General features: G+C 45.7%; 1 protein-coding gene across 1 annotated transcript in view; it reads right to left on the reverse strand.

Moving 5' to 3' along the window:
• The window catches only part of RETSAT (retinol saturase), a 176,736-nt gene that overhangs the window by 133,478 nt on the left and 20,430 nt on the right, over nucleotides 1–22,828 (reverse strand). The window contains exons 2-5 of the mRNA XM_086943457.1: nucleotides 20,010–20,192; nucleotides 9,144–9,382; nucleotides 8,498–8,699; nucleotides 6,822–7,019 (exon numbers count right to left, since the gene is read on the reverse strand). Of these exons, the coding sequence (XP_086799583.1) occupies nucleotides 6,822–7,019; nucleotides 8,498–8,699; nucleotides 9,144–9,382; nucleotides 20,010–20,192 (822 nt within the window). The remainder of the gene's footprint in view (nucleotides 1–6,821; nucleotides 7,020–8,497; nucleotides 8,700–9,143; nucleotides 9,383–20,009; nucleotides 20,193–22,828) is intronic.

Consider the following 22,828-nt stretch of genomic DNA (forward strand, 5'->3'; position numbering starts at 1 on the left):
TTGGGAGGCCTTCAAAACTGTTCTCAGAGGAGAAGCCTTCTCCTTGATAGCCGAGGCGCGCAGAAGACGGGATGAAGACTTGGTTCGGCTGGAGTCGGATATTGCTGATCTGAACTCCCAGCTGGCCCTGGGACCGACTCCTGATTTGCTCCATGCTCTTGCCCTGAAGCAGTCGGAACTTAGGGCCACTGCTACTGACGCAGCTAAGGCGATGAGCAGGGAACAGCAGGGCAGGATGTATGACGCTGGGGATAAGGCGGGTAAGCTTCTTGCATGGTTGGATAAGAAGGACCTGGCGTCCCGAGTGGTACCAGAGATCCTGGGCGACGACGGCCTTGTCGTCACTGACCCTGCTGCTATTGCCGAGACATTTGCGGACTACTTTGAGACGGTCTATACGTCCGTTTCCGACCGGTCCGAACTTGACTCGGCCTCCTTTCTGGAGGAGATCGAGCTCCCTTGCTTGTCTGATGCTGAGCGGGAAGATATGGACCGGGGCATGACGGCTGATGAGGTAGCACTGGCGATCAGGTCGCTGCGCTCCGGTAAAGCACCGGGGCCCAATGGTATCCCGGTGGAACTGTATAAGCTCAGGGCTGATACCGTTGCTGCACCTCTGAGAGATATGTTCCTGGCAGCCCGTGAGGCTGGTGAGCTCCCATTTGACCAACGACTGGCCACTATTGTGGTCATTCACAAGGAAGGGAAGCCTCGAGACCTGTGCCGTTCCTACCGCCCCATTTCCCTGTTGAACGCCGAGCCGAAAATTTTGGCGAAGCTCCTTGCTAACCGACTGGTGGGAGTGATCGCGGACTTGGTTCACCCGGACCAGTCCGGTTTCATCCCGCACCGTAACACGGCCCTTAATCTTCGAAGGCTCCATGCGGTAATGGCGCGGGCACACTTGCTCACGGAGCCGACGGTACTTGCCTCGCTCGACGCAACAATGGCATTCGACTCGCTCGAGTGGAATTACCTCTGGGCTGTGCTTACTAAATTTGGGTTTGGGCCTGAATACATCGGCTGGGTCCGGCTCCTCTACTCTTCCCCGCTTGCCAATGTGACGGTGAACGGTCGACTGTCTGCCTCGTTCGCCTTGCGCAGGGGCACAAGACAGGGCTGCCCGCTGTCGCCGCTCCTGTTTGCTCTAGCACTTGAGCCGTTGGCTGCGTGGATCCGGATGCATCCCGACGTTGCAAGTATCACGTGGTCGCCGGGCTTTGAAGATCGAATATCGCTCTATGCAGACGACATCCTTTTATATCTTACTTCTCCCTGCCGGTCCTTGATTATGGTGTTTGATTTACTGGGCACTTTTGGTGGTTACTCGGGCCTGGTCATCAATTGGTCCAAATCCTCCCTCTACGTGCTGTGTGGCGATACTCCGCGCCTCCCTTGAGGCTGCTCTACACAGATTTCGCAACATGGCTTCAAGTACCTGGGCATTTATATTTCAAAGGATGCCCGTGCTCGTTACACTAACAACTTGCTCCCTCCTTTGGTGAGGCTGCGGCGAAACGTGGAGGGCTGGAAGAGACTGCCGATATCTCTGCTGGGCCGGGCAGCATTGTTTAAAATGATGTCCCTGCCGCGGTTCCTCTATGCGCTCCAGAATACGCAAGACCCAGTGCCGGCCAAGTACTTTGGAGAGGTTGAGAGCCTGCAGCGTAACCTGCTGTGGGATGGCAGGCCGCGAATCTCTATTGCCAAGCTAACTATTCCATGGTATGATGGAGGCATCGCCTTGCCTGACATGCGCCGCTACTATTGGGCGTCTCAGCTGGCGGCAGTTAACCACGGTTTTTACGGTCCGGCAGTCAATCCTGGATATGCCATGGATCGCTGGCTTACGAATGATGGGAATTACTACAGGGCATTGTACTCTAGGTCTCTGGATCGGAAACTGACTGGACCTACTAAAACGGCGGTGCACCTCTGGAGGGCGGTGACCAAGACTCTGGGTTGGCAGGGCAAACTCACTATGGCTACTCCCCTATACGATTCCGACCTGCTTGGGAAACTGTGGCACTCCAAAGGGTTCGACAGATGGGATCTCATCGGTATTTCAGAGGTGGTAGATATGATGTCTAGGGGGGAGGTTAAATCTTTCGAAGCGCTACAGGCCGAGTTCCAATTGGGTGCAGCAGAATACTTCCGTTATGCACAGCTTCGGCACGCTCTCACATCTTCTATACCCGTGGGGGAGAAAGTGCCTGAGTCATCTCCGCTGGAAGACAGGGTGTTGGACGGCCATATGCCGGATAGCGCCATCTCCTTGACCTATAAAAAGCGTATTAATGTGCGGACTGACCTGCTGGTGAAACTGAAAGACCTCTGGGTGAATGACGGGATTGAGATGGATGAGGAGGAGTGGCAGTCAGCAGTTTCTTACCCTAAGGAGGTGGCGATCTCGGCCAGGCTGAGACTTGTTCAGTTGAAGATACTCCACAGGGTTTATATCACGGGCCCAAGGCTGATACACATGGGTCTCTCTCAGGATGGACTGTGCAGGAGAGGATGTGGCGTAGTGGCAACTTTTATGCACATAATCTGGGAGTGTCCGGTGGTTGCCTCGTACTGGGGGCGTGTGCATGAAGTGATGAGAGCTGTGACCGGCGTGACCCTGCCTGCGGAGGCCCGGCGCTGCCTTCTGAACGTTTGGGGCCCGAACGACTACAATGTGGCTCAGACCCGCTGGGTCACCCTGGGTAATATGATAGCCAAAAGAGACATTGCCCAGAAATGGGGTGCGTCCGCGCCCCCCACTGTCGACCTGTGGAAGACCAACATGGATTGGTGCATGCTCCGAGAAAAGACTGTTTACTTGGCTCGGGGCAGACCCAGGATGTGGGGGTCGATATGGGGAGCGTGGAACTCGTACAGGGGAGACATCTGTGCACCCCCGGAGATGACACAGCCTGAGATCCGCCTGTCTCCGTAGCTCCCCCCTCCCAAGGTTCCAAGCTTTGTATCCTGAATCTCTGCTCCCCGTCCATCTGGCTGTCATGCATCCTGTTGTTAATGGGATGTGCGAACCCCGCCCCCTCCCCGTGATATATGCCTAGAATATCCTCTTAGTCCTCAGCCTTGTTTTCTTTCTTCACTCTCTTCTTCTGTTCTTTCCTCTTTTTCTCTCTTTACGTTTCTCTCTGTTGACTTTGGTCATATTTATTGTTATTTTAGTATTTTCTATCGTAAAATTAAACCTGACCACTCCTGTGCCTTGTTTTTGTACATGTTTCCGAGTTGCAATACGATGCTGCCTGGCCTCCGGGATGTACGGCTGAATAGCGGTGTACTTGTTTTGGTAAATAAAGGTTTTCCAAAAAAAAAAAAAAAAGGATATCGGAGTAGGGGGTTTTGCCCTTAGTTTACTCTCCTCCTTCCTCCATCATAGGGAGCAGAGAGTTAAAATGGGCAACTTCCTCTCCGATTCTCAAGAAGTGCAATGTGGGGTTCCTCAGGGCTCTTCATGGAGTTCTTTATTATTTAACATCTATGTTACCCCACTTGCCAAGGTGATAAGATCCTTTGGTCTAGATGTGCTATTGTATGCCGATGACACTCAGATCTTGGTATCTATCACTCAGCCGGCTAGTGAGATTGCCCCCAAGTTTAGAGCCTGTATGGAAGCAGTCTCCCAATGGATGGTGCGTAATTTTTTAAAACTAAACGGCGAAAAGACCGAAATTATGGTCTTTGGAGGGAGCCAAGATCTTTGGTCAAAGGACTGGTGGCCACCGTCCCTGGGAGAATGCCCTCGCCCTACTCTTACTGCCAGGAACCTTGGTGTCCTAATTGACCCTGCCTTATCTTTTGACTCTCAGGTAAACAGGACGGTGTCAACCTATTGCGGCATTATTAGAATCCTTAGGAAAATTGCTCCCTACCTGTCCCCGGTAGGTCGGAAACATGCAACAGTTGCCTTAGTATTGTCAAGGCTAGACTATTGCAATGCCCTTTATGGTGGCATTAGCAAAGCCTCCATCTACCGTCTCCAAATGGTACAGAATGCCGCGGCCAGGATGGTCTTAATTAAGCATGAGCGGATTTTGCGGATTGGCAATCCGCGAATTTTGCGGATTTGCGGATTCGCAATCCGCAAAATCCGCGAATTCCCGCGAATTTGCGGATTTTTTTTTTTTGTGTTCGCCCGTGTTTCTGCCAGTTCGCGAGGGTTTTTACAATTTCGCAATTTGCGAACTTACCTGTCGGGTCGCAAGTTTTGCGAACTTGTTGTTTCTACGTGTCCAGCCTGTTTGGGACACTCTTCTTCATCACTGCCACTCTCTGTCACCACTGCCACTCTCTGACTACTCATGCCACCCTCTGGCCCACCCATGCCACCCTCTGTTTCATCACCACACCCTCTGGTTGTCCAGTGTACATTATTTTCGGCAAAGCAAAGCACACCTTCCCTGCCTCAAGTGACCTGAATTAATTTGGGGCTGATTAATGTGTCACAGAATATTTTTTTAGCTGGCACCTGCTTCCTTAGTGCGCCCTGATTAGTGATCTTTTGCACTTGCTAAGTGCTTTCATTGTTGCAAAATTAGTTACAACACCTGCCCTGCCCCAACTGACAATAATGAATTAGGGGCTGATTAATGGATTTTAACTTCCAGCCTGGCTCCTGCTGGTCTCCCTTAGCTGTAATTCAGGACCTTTGTGGCATATGTGTAACTATTCTGAGGTTCAGAGCAGGGTCACATAATAGTTTCAACTGGCAACTGAACTCTGGAGGGGCCCCTCAGGAAGCACTACAGGAAATGGCTACTAATGATGTGCCTGAACTTTTGAACCTGGTAAGTAGTTACTTTCAGTTTTGCTAAGATCGTATTTCTGCAATTTTGCACTTATTCGCGGGGCGCGAACTCACGCGAACAGTGCGAGCAGCGCGAGCAAAATCCGCTGCACGCGGATTTGCGGATTTTGCGGGAAATTCGCAAATCTCGCGGATTGCGGATTTCCCGAAAATCCGCAAAATCCGCGAGCGTAACGGATTTTCCGCCCATGCTTAGTCTTAATCCTTCCTAGACGAGCTTCTGTAACAATGGCCAGAAGGGACCTCCACTGGCTTCCGATTCCTTCCAGGATTTCTTTTAAACTTCTCGGTCTGGCCCATGATGCTATTCACGGCTCAGGATCAGAAGGTATTAGGTCTCTTCTGTGTGTGTACACCCCCAGTAGAACCCTCCGGTCATCATCGAAGAACATGCTTGTGGTTCCCAGGTTCGCGAAGGCAAGATGGGGAGGCAGAGCCTTTTCCATCTTGGCTCCTAAACTTTGGAACTCCCTCCCTTTGGAGCTCACTAGTCAATCTTCCTTGGTGGTCTTCAGGAAACACCTGAAGACCTGGCTTTTTTCTCAGGCATATTAGGGGTTGTACTTCTAGCGGTTTCTTGGTTCAGTTATCTGGTAGTTTGGACTTCTATGTTTGTTTGTTCTGCGCCTTGATGCCCCTTGGGGCTAAGTTTGCGCGGTATAAAAATGCTATTCATTCATTCATTCATTCATTCACATATCATCGAGCGTGACACACAACCTACAACACAGCTGGCATAGAGAAGTTTCAGAAAATCACTTTATATTGGTACCTTACACCAGTATGGTTGCATATCAGCAGTCCAACCTGCAGAGATAAATGCTGGTGGTAATGCGGGGAGAAAGGTACGCTTACACATATCCTTTGGGAGTGCACAAAAATAACATTGTTCTGGGAGTCAGTTCTAAACAACAGATATTCACTTCTCAACACAACTACCAAGGTTCCTGCCATACATACTGCTGGGCCTCCCTAATCCCCTTTCTTACCCCCTAGCATCCAGCAGAGGACGTCAAATAGGAATAGCACTGGGGGCCAGACACCAGACTATTCTCCCACTCTGGGGATCCACCACTATACAGACACATCTTGGCTGGCTACACCGCTTGGGGATCCTTCCCCATACACTCACTGGTCGAGGAGACGCTTTTAACACCACCTGGCGCACATTTATATCACTACTGTCCCGAGAAATCCGAGAACTGACTTATCCCCGTTATTTACAAATACTGAGAGTCACGGATCCACCCCACACCGGACACGACGACTCCACACAATGAAGGGCCCTCACACAGACAAAGGCACAGAGTCATTGCTAGACGCATCGCAATTGGTACCGGGGCGGGTGGGGGCGTTAGTTTAGGGGGGATGTTGGAGGAAGGGGGGGGGGGGGGTGATTTGTTTTCTTTCCTTTTATGTCATTGAAAATGTCATGTCTAAACTGATGCCCTTATGCTGGTTTCAAATTCAGATTCTTAATATGGCATGTTGTGAAACGAAAATGACAACAATAAAACACATTTAAACCATAAAAGAGAAATTTTAGGAACGATGCTTAAACAGCTGTAGATGTGCACACGTTTGATACTAAAATGTTTATATTTTCCTAAAAGTGCACTGATTTATTATCTATGGGTGTTCATATAAATGAAACCTGTCAGGCATTCATGTATGAGTGTACTTTTATTGGTTTAATAAATGTGAAAATATACTAGTTTCACCTTCACTTTTTCACAAAACCCAAAATAAACATGGATGCACACAGATAAAATTTGCAAAAAATAAATATGGATAAATACAGACCGAAATGAAACTATATATATATATATATATATATATATATATATATATATATATATATATATATATAGATAGATATATACATATATATACCATTAAACCGTGATCCCTAATTATAACAAAACAGTGAAGTTGGTCTTATTGTACATTATGCAGCGCTACAAAGGAGAGGGCCAGTAGATAAGAGAGCACTCACCACAGGCTTTTCCTTGACTGTCAAGAAGAATGCGTTGGACGAGGGCCTTGTTGAGAACGGCACCACCAGATTTTTCAATGACGGGGATCAGGCTGAAGGCAATCTCGCTGGCACCCCCTCTCGGATACCACGCGCCCTCAAGGTAGTGATCAATAAGAATCGAATGCAAGGCGAAGCTGGCATCCTTTGGGAAGAGGCCTACACCAGTGGAGGAAACATAGGTTATGGGTCGTTGACTAAACGGCAAGCATCTAGAAACATATAATATTTAATTATTAAGGTTACAATGCCTTTTTGAAATGCTTCCTCATTGCTTTATGAAGATGTGCACCATGCCTTTGCACATTTTTCAGACAGTGCTATGCATTTTCACCCTCCACTCCCCAGTGCACACTACAACTCTGCAAACCCACTTGAATTATTCAAGTTTTACTCTTGTTAGTGTTTATACCGAGGTTCTAATACTCAGGAGAACCCAAAGTGCAGAACTATTATAGTGGCTATGGCCCTCTATACCCAGGTTTAGAAGGACTGGCAGTGCTAGCAGCATATTCTATAGTCAGGGGTGCAGGCCTCTTTACCCGTACTTTGATTGGATTGTAAAGGAAGCAATTACCATCTTCTTCACATAAAGGTCTGTGAAGTACACCATGTGTGACATCCAATGACTTTCATCAAATATGGAACATGCATGGAGGCTGCCTGAGCTCCAAGTGCTGAAAGTGAATGTGTGTCAGTGTGTGAGAATGGACTACTAAGTTCTGGAGTCCATTGGTCCATATCAGAGTGGGGTTGACAACCACTGGACTGCTGGACATATTAAATCTGGAGGCACAACTCATTCCCACCAATTCTTTGATCCCAAATGAACGCTGTGGTTTGCGCGAAATAACCTGGCTCACCCGTTAAAGCTCTTCTCGGTAGATCCACGGAGGGCCGGCCTTTGCATTACAAAAGTACTCTCTAACAGAGGGAAACCCATTCTCGCTTTAATGCTTTATGACCAGTAGCCCCTGCCAATTGACCTACTGTAAAAAAGGCATTCATCTGGGACAGCCTATACTGATCTTGGGAAAAGCGCAGGTCTGCGTGACCTGGACTAGAGGTTGTCATGCATCAAACATACACGTTTGGGAACTGGGGGAGCCCCCAGAAATGCCAGACCGGTTGTATGACGTAATCCTGCATGCGTTTAGCATGCATGCCTTTACAATATCGCCATTTGAATGAACATGTCGTTACGACACGTTCCTTTACCATGCAATTCATTATAACGAATTGCCTTTGGGCGGCGCTGGACTTGAGAATAGTATCATTTATTATTCCAACTCCAGTCTGCACAACAGTAGGGAAGGTTTTGGACTTAAAATCCAACACCACTCCACCATCAAGCCCCCTAAAGCAAGTCGCTGTAACAACTTGCGTGCTGAACGAATGCGTGGTAACGACACGTTTGTTCTATTGCTGGCGTGTAAATGCACAGTGTGATTCTGATTTTGTAATAAAGGATGTTTGCAGTGCACTGGTGCACCAGCCCAAGGAGAGAGGAGATGAAGAGCCAAGTGTGGATTAATGGTCTTGGAAACCCTAGTGAATGCTGTAAATCAGGGAGGTGGCATCAATCAAAGATGGTATAAATCCAACAAGCACCATCTATATACACAGAGGTGACATACCATAAGTACCAAAGATGTACCCGAGCACCGCTCGTAGTTCCTCGTTTTCGGTCAGCTCATTCACCACTTGCGTGACGGTCCTGGATGCTAGCTTAAAGAACGGAGACAGCCAGGCGACCAAACCTGTCCAAACAAGGAATTTGGCCAGAGGAAGGGGTATAATTTTCAGGACAGCAAGGTGTGATACGCTTCTGGAAGCAGACTGAAAGAAAAACAGACAGCAAACCGAACAATGAACAATGTGCGACAAAGATAGGGCAGCAGTGAAGCTCCCCTGCTTTACTTTCCTATTACATGATAGGGAGGAGAATCACATTATATTTACAATCCATTTCAGCCCACAAAATAGGCCTTCGGTCTAGAAACAGCAAAGAATGGCGGCAACAGCACAATAAAAATTCATTTATTGGAGAATCACTTGGTGAGGCAAACTGGTAAGATCACTGGTGCGGAATTCCCCTAAAGTGACCACTTGAAACAAAGTGCCACTGAAGTCTACACTTTGCTATGAAGAAGCAATCTTATTCATCCCACCAGTTTTCTGGAGACCTCTACCGCCCATGAAATCTCACCATTTACCTGTAAGTGCCAGTCAGGTGGTGACACCAAAAGTGGCTTATTTTTCAAGAAACAGTGCATTTGTTACCTTCACAAGCTGCATGAATTTATCAATGGCCTTTTCCTCCCCTGGAAAGTGTTTTTTTAGTCCTTCTATATACTCCTTCGCCCCGCTGTGCAGGAGGTACCTTTTGCTGGTACAGGGATCTCCCAAAATCACCACATCAAAGGGACTGTCCATCTGTGCCCACTGCAGCTGCCCTTCAGTCAGCTGGTCCATAATGAACCGCACGCTGCCGGTCTCCATCCCTCCAATATAATGAATTCCTGAAAGAAGCCAGATATAATGGGATTCAATGCATTCTATGAATAGGAAAAGTATTCACAACCAATCTCTTGTCAGTATTCTGCCATATTCCCTTATGCTCATCAATGTATTTCCACATGTATTTGGTAAAATGTTATACTAACGACCATGCCACCCTCAGCCATTGAGTCAGTCATCAAGGTCAGTCAATTAATGAGCCAATAATCAGGGCCACTAAAAAACATACTGTGGCAGTTCTCACGCATCAATCTGGTAAACATACCAAAATCAGATATAAAGTGATTTTTTGCATAAAGCTTTCTAAAGCAGAATTACTGTTTTGTAGGTCTGTACATGAGAGGCATTATCAGTATTGTGCGACTTAATGGTACTTAATTTATCAACTTTAGATGGGTGGAATGGGGAGTCGCTATTGCCACATATACCACCCTCAGAACCAGTTATCAGATCATGGCCTCACCAAATAGTAACCGACCGGTCCTAATGCTAACTTTCATTTGATGCATCTCAGAGCAGTTGTTGTGCCAGTAATAATGACCCCAGAGAGTTACAGTACAGGTTATTACGCAAGCAATATTGCCCTCAGTGGTCAGTTTATGTGCCATTAATCACAAACTATGATAAGCAATACAGAAATATTAATACCTGTAGAAATTATGCGTATGGAGTAGCTACTTACTCAACAATCATTAATGCGCTTTAGGCCTTAGAAGGGATATGGAAAATGCTATATAAATGACACTACAATACAATACCAGCAATGGCCCAGTTACCCATTTTTTTTAAAAGCGATACCAATTCGGAACGGCCTGTGACAAGGATGTGTCCTGGCTCCTTCCCTCTTTAGTTAAGTTTTGGCAGATTTGCCAGCAACTTTAAATCTATCAAGATCTTTTTTCTCCCAGAGAAGGGGACATGCATGTACCATACCTGCTGTATGCAGACAATTTGATACTGTTAGATTATACTTCCTTGAATTTACAAAGGAAACTGGAGTCTCTGGAAGTTTATAATAAAAAAAGAATTCTATAAAAAACACCTTAGAGAAAAAAAGATAATGGTTTTTGGGGAAAAATTCACCAGGTTCAGATGGGTTCTGAACTCTCTAACTTGAAGAGTTGGACCTTTACAAGCATATGGGGCCGACTTTTTAAAATAATTTAAAGTGGGATGCACATATGAGGAGTGTTAATTCAAGGGCCACGTTACAAGCAGGAAGCTTAGATGAGTTCAATCAATCAGAGGCCTGGATGCCCTACACTTGCCCCCCTCATGAAAGCTTATGTATAGGGCTAAGACTGCTCGACTCAATATTGCTTGGAGTTGGGAACAGCTGGAGGGTTCAGTACTCAAGAGGTTATTGAGCTTTTCATCGGGAACTATGATATAGGGCTTGAGAAGGGAACTAAAATTGGTATCCTGGCAGTTGTTGGCCATCGCCCGCACTTCAAGGTTTTTAACAACTTATCTAAGAAGATCTCTCAGTAATGCTGGGAAGAGATATATGTTGGTAAGAGGCAGTGAGCTAGGGATGTTCTGCTTAGGATAAGAGATTCTGAAACCATGCACACCATAGGGGGCACAATAGAAGCATGGTCTCCCTTTCCAAGAGAGCAGGCGTTGAGGGAATCACCTGAGAAAGTAAGTTGTACACTAGATATGGCCTACTTGAGGGAGAAGCCCTCAATACATTTTACACTGAAGTCCCTAGGTCAGGATGATGTTTTTACCTATTAGGTACAATCACCAGACTCAGGGCTATGTAAAGAAATCTTAAAAATGAGACTGGGTAGTGTGACATTGTATTAGGTTCTTCATAGAACCTTATTTAACACAGGTGAAATATCTGGGACATTGTATCTGTGGAAAGGTTGTCTTTCCTAAGAAAGAACTGATTGATTCTATTCTGAAAATCAGCAAGCCAGTCATTCTTAGGAATGGTAGAATTTTATAGTAAATTCATTCAAGGATATGCAGACAAGACTCAGAATCTTAGGAGACTCACTGGTAAAAGTGCGGTGTTTCAATGGTGTGGTGAGTGTGTGAAAGAGTTTACTTCCATTAAGGAGGAATTGAGGAAAGCGCCCTCCTTACAAGCTTTTGTGCTGGGTGAGGTGACTCAGATATGGACTGATGCCAGTGCAAAGGGTTTAGGTGCAGTGTTACTGCAAAAATATGATTGATTTGAACGTTTGATTGGGTGTGCCTCTAAGTGTCGGAGAGGGTCGGAACTTAATTACTCTGTGATAGAAAAAGAGTTGTTGGCTATCTTTTGGGCACTTAGGAAGTTCAGAAACTTGATATGGGGTACCAAAGTGAAGGGGTTGTCTGATCATAAACCTCTCAAGAAAGTGTTTTCTAAAAAAGATCTTGATTCTCTTTTCAAGAATTAAGAAGTGGGTCATTTCTCTTCAAGAATTTGATTTTGAGGTTGATTATATTCCTGGTGCTGTTAATAAATCTGCAGATCGTCTCTCTCGGTTGGTTAATGTTAAGGAACTTGATACTGATGAAGACATTTTGGATGTTGATGTGGTTAATGTTTGTGAAATCACTTCTGGTGCTGTTAGTGAGCCTGAATGGAAAGATGAAATTGAGAAGGATCAAGAAATTAGGAAAGTCATGGGCATGATTGTGAATTGCATGGTGTAAGTGATACCCCTTATTTGATTGTTGTATTAAACCTGTATTCCAGATGGATTGAAGTGAGTACTGTTAGGTAAATTTCAACAACATGCGTCATTAAGTTTTTAGAAGAAATTTTTAAGAAAGAAAGTTTTCCTAATAGCATTTTCTCTGACAATGGTCCAAGGTTTTGTTCAAATGAGTTTTCAAGTTTTTTTTAAAAACGGTGGCATTATTCACAAGAGAAGTGCTGTATACCACACTGAAATCAATGGAGCTGTGGAAAGGGTAAATAAGACTCTCAAAGAAAGCATACAGTTAGCCAGAGTCAATGGTCTGAACTGGAAAGATGTTCTTCAAAACAGCATTGCCCCAGTATTGGAACTTTCATAGATTCCCATGCTTTTATATCATTCCCCGTCGTCGGAATGGGAGTATCTGTAACAAAATAACATAGCAGTAGGTACAAAAGAGAAAGAAAAAGGCTTAGGCTTCATTCCCTTTTGTAGCATATCCGCCTCTTTTTGTAAAAGAGACCAAACTTAGGCATCAGCCAATCAGAAGAGCATCACCCCATAAAACCCTCCTGAATGAACCTCAGAGCCTCAGATTTTCTACTGCACGTTTTGCTTAGGGAGTCTCCTTTGAGCTCTGCTCAAACTCTTCTCTTCAGAAGTTTTCTTCAGGATTTCTCTTCAGGATTGTTAGCTGTTCCTTCCAGGATGTCTGAAAAGGAAAAGAAGAAGGCCCTTTTCAAGCCATCTTCCACCTGTGGCAAGAAAATACTTTTTGTGGAGGATAAGCATAAAGATTGCATCTACTGCCTCTATCCTGACCATAAGGCTGCGGACTGCAAGCATCTGCCGCACCTTTTCCACCAAGACCCTCCAGGATCGTGAGGGTAGGCTTCTGACCTGGCTCCAGAACTTGAAGTCCAGAAAGGACACAGTCTCCAGTGACAGTGGGGACTCTTCATCTGCGTCATCTTCCAGAAGGTCAGTCAAAAGGGGTAGGGGTTCCCCTTGTCCTTCTGTGAAGGATTCTTCTAAGGCCTCATAAAAGACCCCCAGAGAGTCTGAGAGCCAAGGTCCAGGCGAATCTCTTCACTAAGGTGAAAAGGAGAGGGTAGGACCATCTACGCCTTCTGTGGGGATGAAGACTGATCAAGCCTTCAAAAAGCCCTCTTCCCAGTCTTCTGGGAAATCTGACGGAGGTACCAAGTCGTCGACGATGAAGGCATCGTCGACGAAGGCTTAGTCGACGAAGGAATTGAAGCCTGCGCTTAAAATGGTACCGTCGTCGGGCTCGTCGGCGGGACAATCTACGTCGACGAAGAAGGGCTCGTCGACGACAGTGATACCAACGTCGACGACGGCAGTGACATCGGCGGGGATGTCGACGACGACAGCAATGTCGACGAGGATGTCGACGACGGCAGTGGCGACGAAAGGTTCGTTGACGGTGGTGACGACAACGGTGTCGTCGTCGAGGGCTTCGACGACGACAATATTGACGACGACGACAGCAGGAGCGTCGACGGTCTCGTCGTCGACGGCATCGACGGCGCCCATCTCGTCGTCGAATGTTCTTTCGTCGACGACGTTTATTCCGTCGATGACACCTACGACGGCAATATTGACAACTCCATTGTCGACGGGATCGTCGACAATTTTGTCATCGGAAAAGAGGATTCCCATCTCTATGACAAGGATAACACCGGACATGACATCTCCTAGGAGAATTACCCCCTTGCCTCCAGCTCTGCTTTTGGAGGAGGATGACGATGAGTCAGAGGATGATGAACAGGACTCGTATGTCTATGCGAATAGTCCTTCTCAGCTTCTGGTCAAATGTCAGGAGACAGATTCTGACGGAGAGTACAGCCAGGAATGTGGTTATCACCATCATCATTCTTCCCAGCCACAACAGTACTGCTGCAGGACTATAAATCAAGATGTTCACAACCTGCTGCTGTCGTTCCGACTGTGCAGGACTTGCCTGCCCCTGCGGCTCCGCCAATGGCTGCTCCTGAAATGCCATCTCAGGTGTCATCTCGGCCACAGACACCGGTTCCACAAGAGCCTTCGTTTCCATTGGACACCCATGATGATTCATCGGAGGATGATGAAAATTTTGATGGAAGGCCTGGTCAAGGGGTGGAATGGGATGAGTAGGTCATTCCAGACCCAGCATCTCCGTGTCCGGATACGGTGGACTCCCCGCCAGCGGATATAGGGGGGTTTCACAAGCTAATGGAGAGAGCGGCTGGCAGATTCAAACTATATATGCCTTCTGCTTCCACTGAGTGTTTTTTATATGATTTTAAAGAACCTTATAAGAAGGTAACAAGATCCATCCCTATTGTTCAACATTTGTGGGATGAAGGCCTTAAGGCGATGAAAAATCCAGCGACGGTGGTCCCTGTACTACCGCGCCTCAAAAAAAAATACAAAGCGCCTGAGGATGGTCCGGCGTCTTTGACGGGACACCCGAGACCGGACTCAGTAATCTCACAAGCGGCACAAAGGAAGTCTCGCAACCCCTCGGCTCCTTTGAAGACTCCTCCAGATAAAGAGGGCAGGAGGCTTCAGTGGCGAGTCTGTTGGTAAGAGCAGCAAACGCCTTGGCGATATTGGGCAGGCACGATCGCCAACTTTGGTGTGATATTTCGCCACACTTAGATCAACTTCCTCCGGAGTCCAAGACAGAGGCAAAAAAGATCTTGCAAGAAGGGGAAGCAACGTCAATGGAGGTCATAGACTGTGCCATGGATATTGCCACAACAGCTTTTCGTTCCTTGGCTGGAGCTGCAGTTCTGCGTCGCCAGGGGTGGCTTAAGGCGACCTGGTTCAGGCCCGAAATCCAAAATAAGACCTTGGATTTGCCCTTTAATGGAGAAGCACTATTTGGTAAGCTGATTGATGACACCCTTCAAGATATTAAGAAAGATACTGAGACTGCTAAGTCTCTGGGTAGGCTTCAGTACCGCAAAGCTCCTTTTAGGGGTTCCAAGGGCAAGAACACTTCATACAGAGGCTCTTATCAACAGCAGAGGTACTCTTCCTATGGCTCAGGTTTACAACAGTACCGTCAACCGTACCACCAAAGGCAAGGTCAATCTTCAAATTACGCAAGGCCTAACAACAGAGGGAAGCATGCTCGCCAAGGACGTGATGCGTCCAAGAGACAATAGCGGCCTCCTGGCTCTTCCTACTGTACCCACCTCTGCAAAATCATCAGTGGGAGGTAGGGTTTCACAATACCTTCGAAATTGGTCCAAGATAACATCAGACCAATGGGTGCTCAACATCATTCGAAAGGGCCATACTCTGGAATTCATGCAAATCCCACCATCCAAGCCCCCTGCTGCCATTCCATCAAAACATCTGCGTCTTCTGCGGCTCGAAGTTCATCAGATGCTCCTGAAAGGAGCGATAGAGCCGGTTCCCTCCGCCCAAAGAGGAGAAGGATTCTATTCCAGGTTCTTCCTGTTAAGGAAGACGCTAGAGAAATGGCGCACAATTTTAGATTTCAGGAGCTAAACACCTATCTCATCTCCCTATCTTTCTGGATGGTCTCTCTTCAAGACATTCTACGTCTTGTCAATCCAGGGGATTTCATGGCCACGCTCGATCTCGAAGATGCGTACTTTCACGTACCAATTCACCCGGCACACAGAAGGTTTCTACGATTCACAGTAGCCAAGAGCCACTTTCAATTCAGGATTATACCCTTTGGACTTCGCTCAGCTCCGAGAATTTTCACGAAGGTGCTGGCACCAGTAGCTGCGTTTCTACGGAAGAATCATTTGCAGGTCTTGCCTTACCTGGACGATTGGTTGCTGAAGGCTCCGTCCAGGGAGGCTGCGAGGGAAGCGGTCAACGCGTGCACAAACCTCTTCCAGAATTTGGGTCTCACTCTGAACAAGGAAAAATTATCTCTGGTTCCGTCCAGGACAGCACGCTTCTTGGGAGCCATCTTGGACTCGAATCTCAAGAAAGCTTTCCCAACCTTGGAGAGACAAGAGAAACTGCAGACCATGGCGCTAGACTTACAAAAAAGAAGGTGTCTTTCAGTACGCCGTTACAAATCTCTTCTGGGGGTAATCTCTTCATGCATTCCTCTGATTTCACACTGCAGATTGAGGATGCGCCCTCTTCAAGAGCAACTGGACATCCAGTGGAGACAGGTTCATGGGTTGTTCGACGACAAGGTGACCATCACCTCGGCAATGAAAAAAGCTGCCTTGTGGTGGACAAAGCAAGAGAACTTGTCCCAAGGTCTATCCTTCGTAAACGATTCATCTCCTCAGGTTGTGACGACGGAAGCGTCATTGGACGGTTGGGGAGCAGTACTGCAGGACCTGCATGTCAGTGGGCATTGGTCTCCTCAGACTCGTCGTCTCCAAATCAATCTCTTGGAGCTCAGGGCAATCAAACAGGCTCTTCAGGCTTTTCTCCCTCGTCTAAGAGGTTCAAAAGTTCTCATCAGGACGGACAACACCACGGCCATGCAGTACGTGAACAAAGAAGGGGGAACCAGGTCTCTCCCGTTGTCTCAGGAAGCTCAAGAAATCTGGGAATGGGCGATCCATCATGGGAGTTCGCTACAGGCAGAGCACCTGCCAGGAGTTTTAAACGAAAATGCCGACAGACTAAGCAGGTCATCCTCAGTCAGTCCGAGTGGGAACTGAACCAGCAAGTTCTGGACGAGGTCTTCCGACAGTGGGGCGAGCCTGCGATAGATCTATTTGCCACACCGACCAACAAGAAATGCCGGTCTTATGCAAGCAATCTTCACCACCAAGGGTCATTGGGGAATGCGCTTTCGATAGCCTGTTCAGGGACATTTGTCTATGCCTTTCCCACCATTCCACTGATCCTGAGGCTTATCAGGAAGATCAAGGTGGAACCATGCAAGATGATCTTGATAGCCCCTGCTTGGGCGAGACAGTTCTGGTTCACAGGACTCCCCCTGTTGTCGCTAGTTCCTCCACTTCCCTTGCAGACGATTCCAGATCTCCTCACAATGTCCGAGGGGCAAGTGTGGCATCCGGATCCAGCGTCATTGCACCTGACAGCATGGCTCCTGAGCAGCGAGAGTTTATGAACCTTCCCATCTCAAATGAAATAAAGGAAGTTCTCTCCCAGGCTAGAGCCCCTTCCACTGACAAGACCTACCGTCTCAAATGGAAAAGATTTTGCATTTGGTGCAAGACAGAGGATGTTGTTCCCTTTTCTTCACAACCTCATCAAGTACTGCCTTATCTTTTGTCCCTGGCTAAGTCTGGGCTGGCCCATTCATCCATAAAAGTTCATTTGGCAGCTATTTCTAGATACAGACGTTCAGCGTTTGGACCTTCTCTTTGGTCTTCCAGGATAATAAAACAGTTTCTTAAAGGTTTATTTCGTGTCTACCCCCCGGTGAGGCCTCCGCCTCCTATGTGGCAATTGAATTTGGTCCTTACACAGCTCATTAAGGGCCCCTTTGAACCATTACATCGATCAGATATGAAATTCCTTTCATGGAAGTTGGCTCTCCTTCTTGCCCTCACATCAGCAAGACGAGTTGGGGAATTGCAGGCGCTCACAATTCAAGAGCCTTTTCTCCAATTCAAAAGAAACACTGTGATTTTACGGACTAATCCAAAGTTCATACCCAAGGTGCCCTCGGACTTCCACTTGAATGAACCTGTTATTCTTTAAGCTTTCTTTCCGCACCCTACTTCACCAGCGGAGAGGTCGCTTCATTCTCTGGATGTACAAAGGTGCTTAAAATTTTACTTGGATCGCACCAAAGGATTCCGTAAATCCTCCCAATTATTTATTGCTTTTGGTGGTCCTCAGAAGGGCCTCCCTCTTTCCAAACAGGGGATTGTAAGGTGGATTACGAGTGCCATTCTACATTGCCATAATTCAACTGGAAAGCCGCTGACCAGCAGGGTTAGAGCGCATTCCACAAGATCAGTGGCTTCGTCAACAGCACACTTTGCGGGGGTGCACATCAAGGAGATTTGCAGAGCTGCGACTTGGAGCAGCGTGCACACCTTTACAAAGCATTACTGCTTGGATTCCTTGCAACAGGAAGATACGGCTGTAGGCCAAGCGGTCCTGAGGAACCTCTTCCACTAATTGGTGAGCTTTCCTTTCTATCCCACCTTCCTTTTATTCTGCACATTTTGGTTCTCGTGTGATAATGGCTATTGCAATGTATATTTATGCCACAAAATGTGCTTATGGCTGACTGCTTGCTACTCTGATACAAAAGCATGGGAATCTATGAAAGTTCCCCAGTATTGGTAACTTTCATAGATTCCCATGCGCCCACCCACCTCCCCGAGGAAAGCTCAGTCTTCAGCAGATATGGTGACTGTTACACAACGGCTACGAAAATCTGAGGCTCTGAGGTTCCTTCAGGAGGGTTCTATGGGGTGAGGCTCTTCTGATTGACTGATGCCTAAGTGTGGTCTCTTTTACAAAAAGAGGCGGATATGCTACAAAAGGGATTGATGCCTAGGCCTTTTCTTTCTCTTTTGTACCTACTGCTATGTTATTTTGTTACCGAGACTCCCATTCCGGCGACGGGGAATGATACAAAAGCATGGGAATCTATGAAAGTTACCAATACTGGGGAACCACAGTTACAGGTAAGTAACGTGTTTTCTTACTGATTATCGCATGTCTCCACACTTGACTACAGGAAGAACCCCCTTTGAGTTATTCAAGGATAGGGCTTCTAATTCAAAACTGTGTCCTGGGTGGATGAGATTGAACAAGGGTTTGGTTGACAATCATATAGGTGATTGGAGAAACATAGAACTTAAAAAGCAGTTTAATAGAAAGGTGTATTTTGATGAAAAGAAATGTGTTCAAAATAATGAGTTGAGAGTGGGTGATTGTGTGAAGATCAAGACTCCTGTTGGGCGACAACCTTGGTCCTAGTATTCTAAAATAAGGAGTGTGGTGAAGATCTTTAAAAATGCAGTGAAGACTGAAGATGGTAAAATTTGGAATAAGAGCTGTGTAGTGTTGGTTAATCCAAATGTCTTTTCTTATGAGAGTCTTGGAGGTGATACTGGCTCTTATCCATCATCAAGTGGTGTAATTCCCTCTTCTACAAGAACCTTGAGTTTGCCTTGCAATGTGAGAAAGAAGAGTCAGAGAGTGTGCAGACTTCCTGTGTACATGAAAGATTATGTCTGACAAATTTTGTCTGACATACTTGAAATTTATCTTTATCTTTGTTTTTTTGGGTTCTTTTAGTTTCTTGTTTTTTCTGTTTTATTTTGTTTGTGTTGTTGTAAAGAAAGAAGATGTGTGACATTGGATTAGGTTCTTCATATAAGCTTATTTAACACTCAATGTAGAATCCCTGATGTGTAGAATACTTGTATTACTGCATTCCATGAGAGTCAGTTGAAGACTAGCTGTTGATGGCTGAGGTGATTAAACCCTACGTGCTTCCTACATTGGTGTACCTGCATCTTTATTATCCGCTAAAGACACCACAGGTAGTAACCAAATGTTTCCAAGTTCTGAGTGGCTTAGGGCGGTATGCGATGGAAACGGTTGTTGTATGTGCTCACTTAATGTAAAATGCTCATTGTGTCATATTCTCATGGATTGTGCATTTTTATAAGACTGTTCGTTTTAATTTTTGAGACCCCTATTTTTAAAATATCATACATAATATAGGGTAAAAGCAATGGGACTATTGTCTAAAATGTGATTCATGGATTTTGTAGCAGGAAGTGCAAGTTGTATGTGTTTCATCAATAAATGTTTTAAATACGGATTGGGCTAGATTGGTTTTAAATTGTAGGTTTTGTTTCAGAAGGTTTTACAGACAATTGTCCTAATAAACTTGGTATACCTATTCTACCTTTTTTTAATCTCATGTTGCTGCAGGACATCCTGTATCAGAACATTTCACAAACATGGAAACCAGAATTCAAATGTACAAATGATAACAAAGAGCTCTGAATGACAGCTGGGCACTTACCAACATCAAACTCGTACCCTTTGTCTGAGAAGGTGTGACAGCAGCCTCCGGCTTTGGTGTGCTGTTCCAAGACTAGCACCTTTTTTCCAGCCTTCGCCAACACTGCGGCCGCCCCTAGTCCTCCAATGCCGCTGCCAATCACAATGGCATCTAGATTCTCTGGAATCTTCTCTACCGCAAAACCTATGGACATACAAATATGAATCTAATGACCACTAAATGAAAGAAATGACTTGTACAACATTTCCCTACTTAGGAGGAGCAAGGGTACTGCCATTCAGCGATGAGACAATCACAACATGCTTTTGATTAGGTGCCCCAGTGACACCACCAGTCAGAGTATGGAAACAGCTTTAGTCCTTTTAGGAGTAGTCATACCCTGGTACAGCAACAATTCCACTAGTAGAGTCTTGAGTATGAAGCTGGCTGTGTACCTAGAAGCAGCAGGCTGAAACTAGTGTAGCAGGGACACCTTCTGGTCCATTAAAGTGGTACTGGTTCATGTGCACCTTAAACCATGTTAGGGGATTCCCTATCTAGAATGAAAAATCCGATTTTGAGGAGTAAAACTATTGATTTGGCTATCCTACCAGGAAAATTGCAATGGCACACAACAATAGGATCCGATGTTCACAGGCTGGCTAGGGGCTTTGCAGAGCTGTTCATATTAAAGTGAAATCCACAAAATAACAGGGAAATTCTGGTGAAAGATTAAAGGACACGAGTGGAGGATTTAACACACACTCAAACCCTGATGTTGGAGACCAAAGAACAATCTTCCAAATTGGGCGCATTTAGCAAGTAAAGGGCCCCTCGTGCATTTTCGAACACTGTCGTTTTAATTTCGGAGGTGTTAGTGAAGATTTGTCCTGAAGTTGTAATTGTATGTTTGAAGAACCAGGTAGTTAAACCGATACCCGATTGTGTTGCACTGCTACTGTTCACTGACTGACTGCACCTGCCTAAGTGATTTTCTTTTGTGAAGCACTCCATCTGGTTACTGCTTTTTGTGAAATGCTGAAAAACTAATCAAACATACCCAAGTATCTATCTGATCGGGGGTACACATACAACACATAAATCGTCAATTTATCAATCAATCAATTAATACTTTATTTCGCATTTAAAATAAAATGCATGGAAAGTTCAGATAAAAATATACAAACGTGTCAATAAGTTATCATAAAAAGCTTATGCTAAAAACGTTTCCATAAAATCCTTAAAAGCAACATGTAAACCCTAAAGTATTTGTGCAAGTCCTAAGCGTGTCCCTAATTCTTATTGTAGCTGGAGCAACATTATATTCTAGAAAATCAATCATAAAAGGTGCTTGTACAGAAAACATCTGAACTCAAGAATTTAAAAGTACTTTCATAATAAAGTAAAAGTAGGATTTGAAATAAAACTATCTGCATTTCTTACCCCCTCTACCTTCCATTCCCCATTAGACGTAGGTCTTGGCTATGCTAAGCGCTAATAGCTCGTGTTTTGTGTAATAACTGTTTTTCTCCTCTGTTTATACTTGGCTCCTGTAACTATTGCCATTTTGTAACCTGTAACTCGCTGATCCTCATGTAAAGCGCTCTGATACGTCCGGGTCTAGCCAGAGCTATAGAAAACTCTACAAATAAATAAATACATATTAACTCACTAATTCATCTGTATCTTGATGCACTTGAATTTGATCGTTCTAAGCTTATAATGCAAGGTTTAGAATTTGATCACGTTTGCTAATCTACGATTTTTTAGGGCTGCACATAAAAACGAGGCCACCACCAAACATTCATTATGTGTCTCTCGTTGTAACAAACAGTGCAGTGATGCAATTACGCAAACAAACTGTCATTATGGGGCATTATGGCTGTCGACTAAGATCAGTTCATAATCAGTCCAAAACACGCTTTAAGACTTCCCTGGAGAAAAACAAATCACTTGAAGGAGCCTTAGACAAAACAGAATAGATGACACACACTATACTTTAACAATGACATGGCACAAGACAACCACACTGGGTAAGGACATGAATTCACAGACATGGTATGGAGAGGAAATGCTGCCATCTCACTAGACTGATATCATTCTAGAGAGTGCTTGTAGAGTAAAGGCCGAAACAAATGATGGTGAAGAGAGGCTGCTACATTTATACTAAAAAGAGCCAAGTGCAAATTCAAGGCTGCGGTGTGTGTATCTGAAACCAGATGTCCCTGCAATGGTTACACTGAGAAGAAAACTGCTGAAGTGACACTCACAGGTAATACATGCACTTCTTACAGGTATGAAATGCAGATGTGAGGCTTCAGCGCCACCGTCAACACCGAGCAGACACTGTGCACAGAAAGAGAGCAATATTCCCGTTAACAGGTTTGATTAAGGGCGATGCTTTCACTCAAGTGATATCACAAATCCAACAAAAACGGACTTGGTTGTTCCTAAAGAAAAGAGAGGAGAAGTATGGTCAATGAGGGAAGAAAAATAGGAGGATAGTGCTCAGTGGAGGGCCACCCTGGGCATCCCATTAGTTGGAATTAATAGCCTCACACACTCTTGCGAGTGTCATGCTTCATCATCGGCCGTTGCTCCTCGTTGGGCAGGCGGTGCAATGCCCTACGGGCTCACCTCTATGAGGGGCTCTTTATCGGAGATCTTTTTTCCAACAGCCTGTGGTGAAGTGCAAGTGAGGGGCCAGGTGGAGGGTGGATAGTGTAGGTGGGTGCGTTAAAATATAGCACGAGGTACCGGAGATCAATTTATTCTGGTGGTTCCCATGCTATATATTAAAACCAGTGGGTAGCCTATGATCGCCATAATCGCTATAATAC

Source organism: Lissotriton vulgaris, chromosome 11 (assembly GCF_964263255.1).
Source record: "Lissotriton vulgaris chromosome 11, aLisVul1.2, whole genome shotgun sequence".
Classification (NCBI taxonomy): Eukaryota; Metazoa; Chordata; class Amphibia; order Caudata; family Salamandridae; genus Lissotriton; species Lissotriton vulgaris.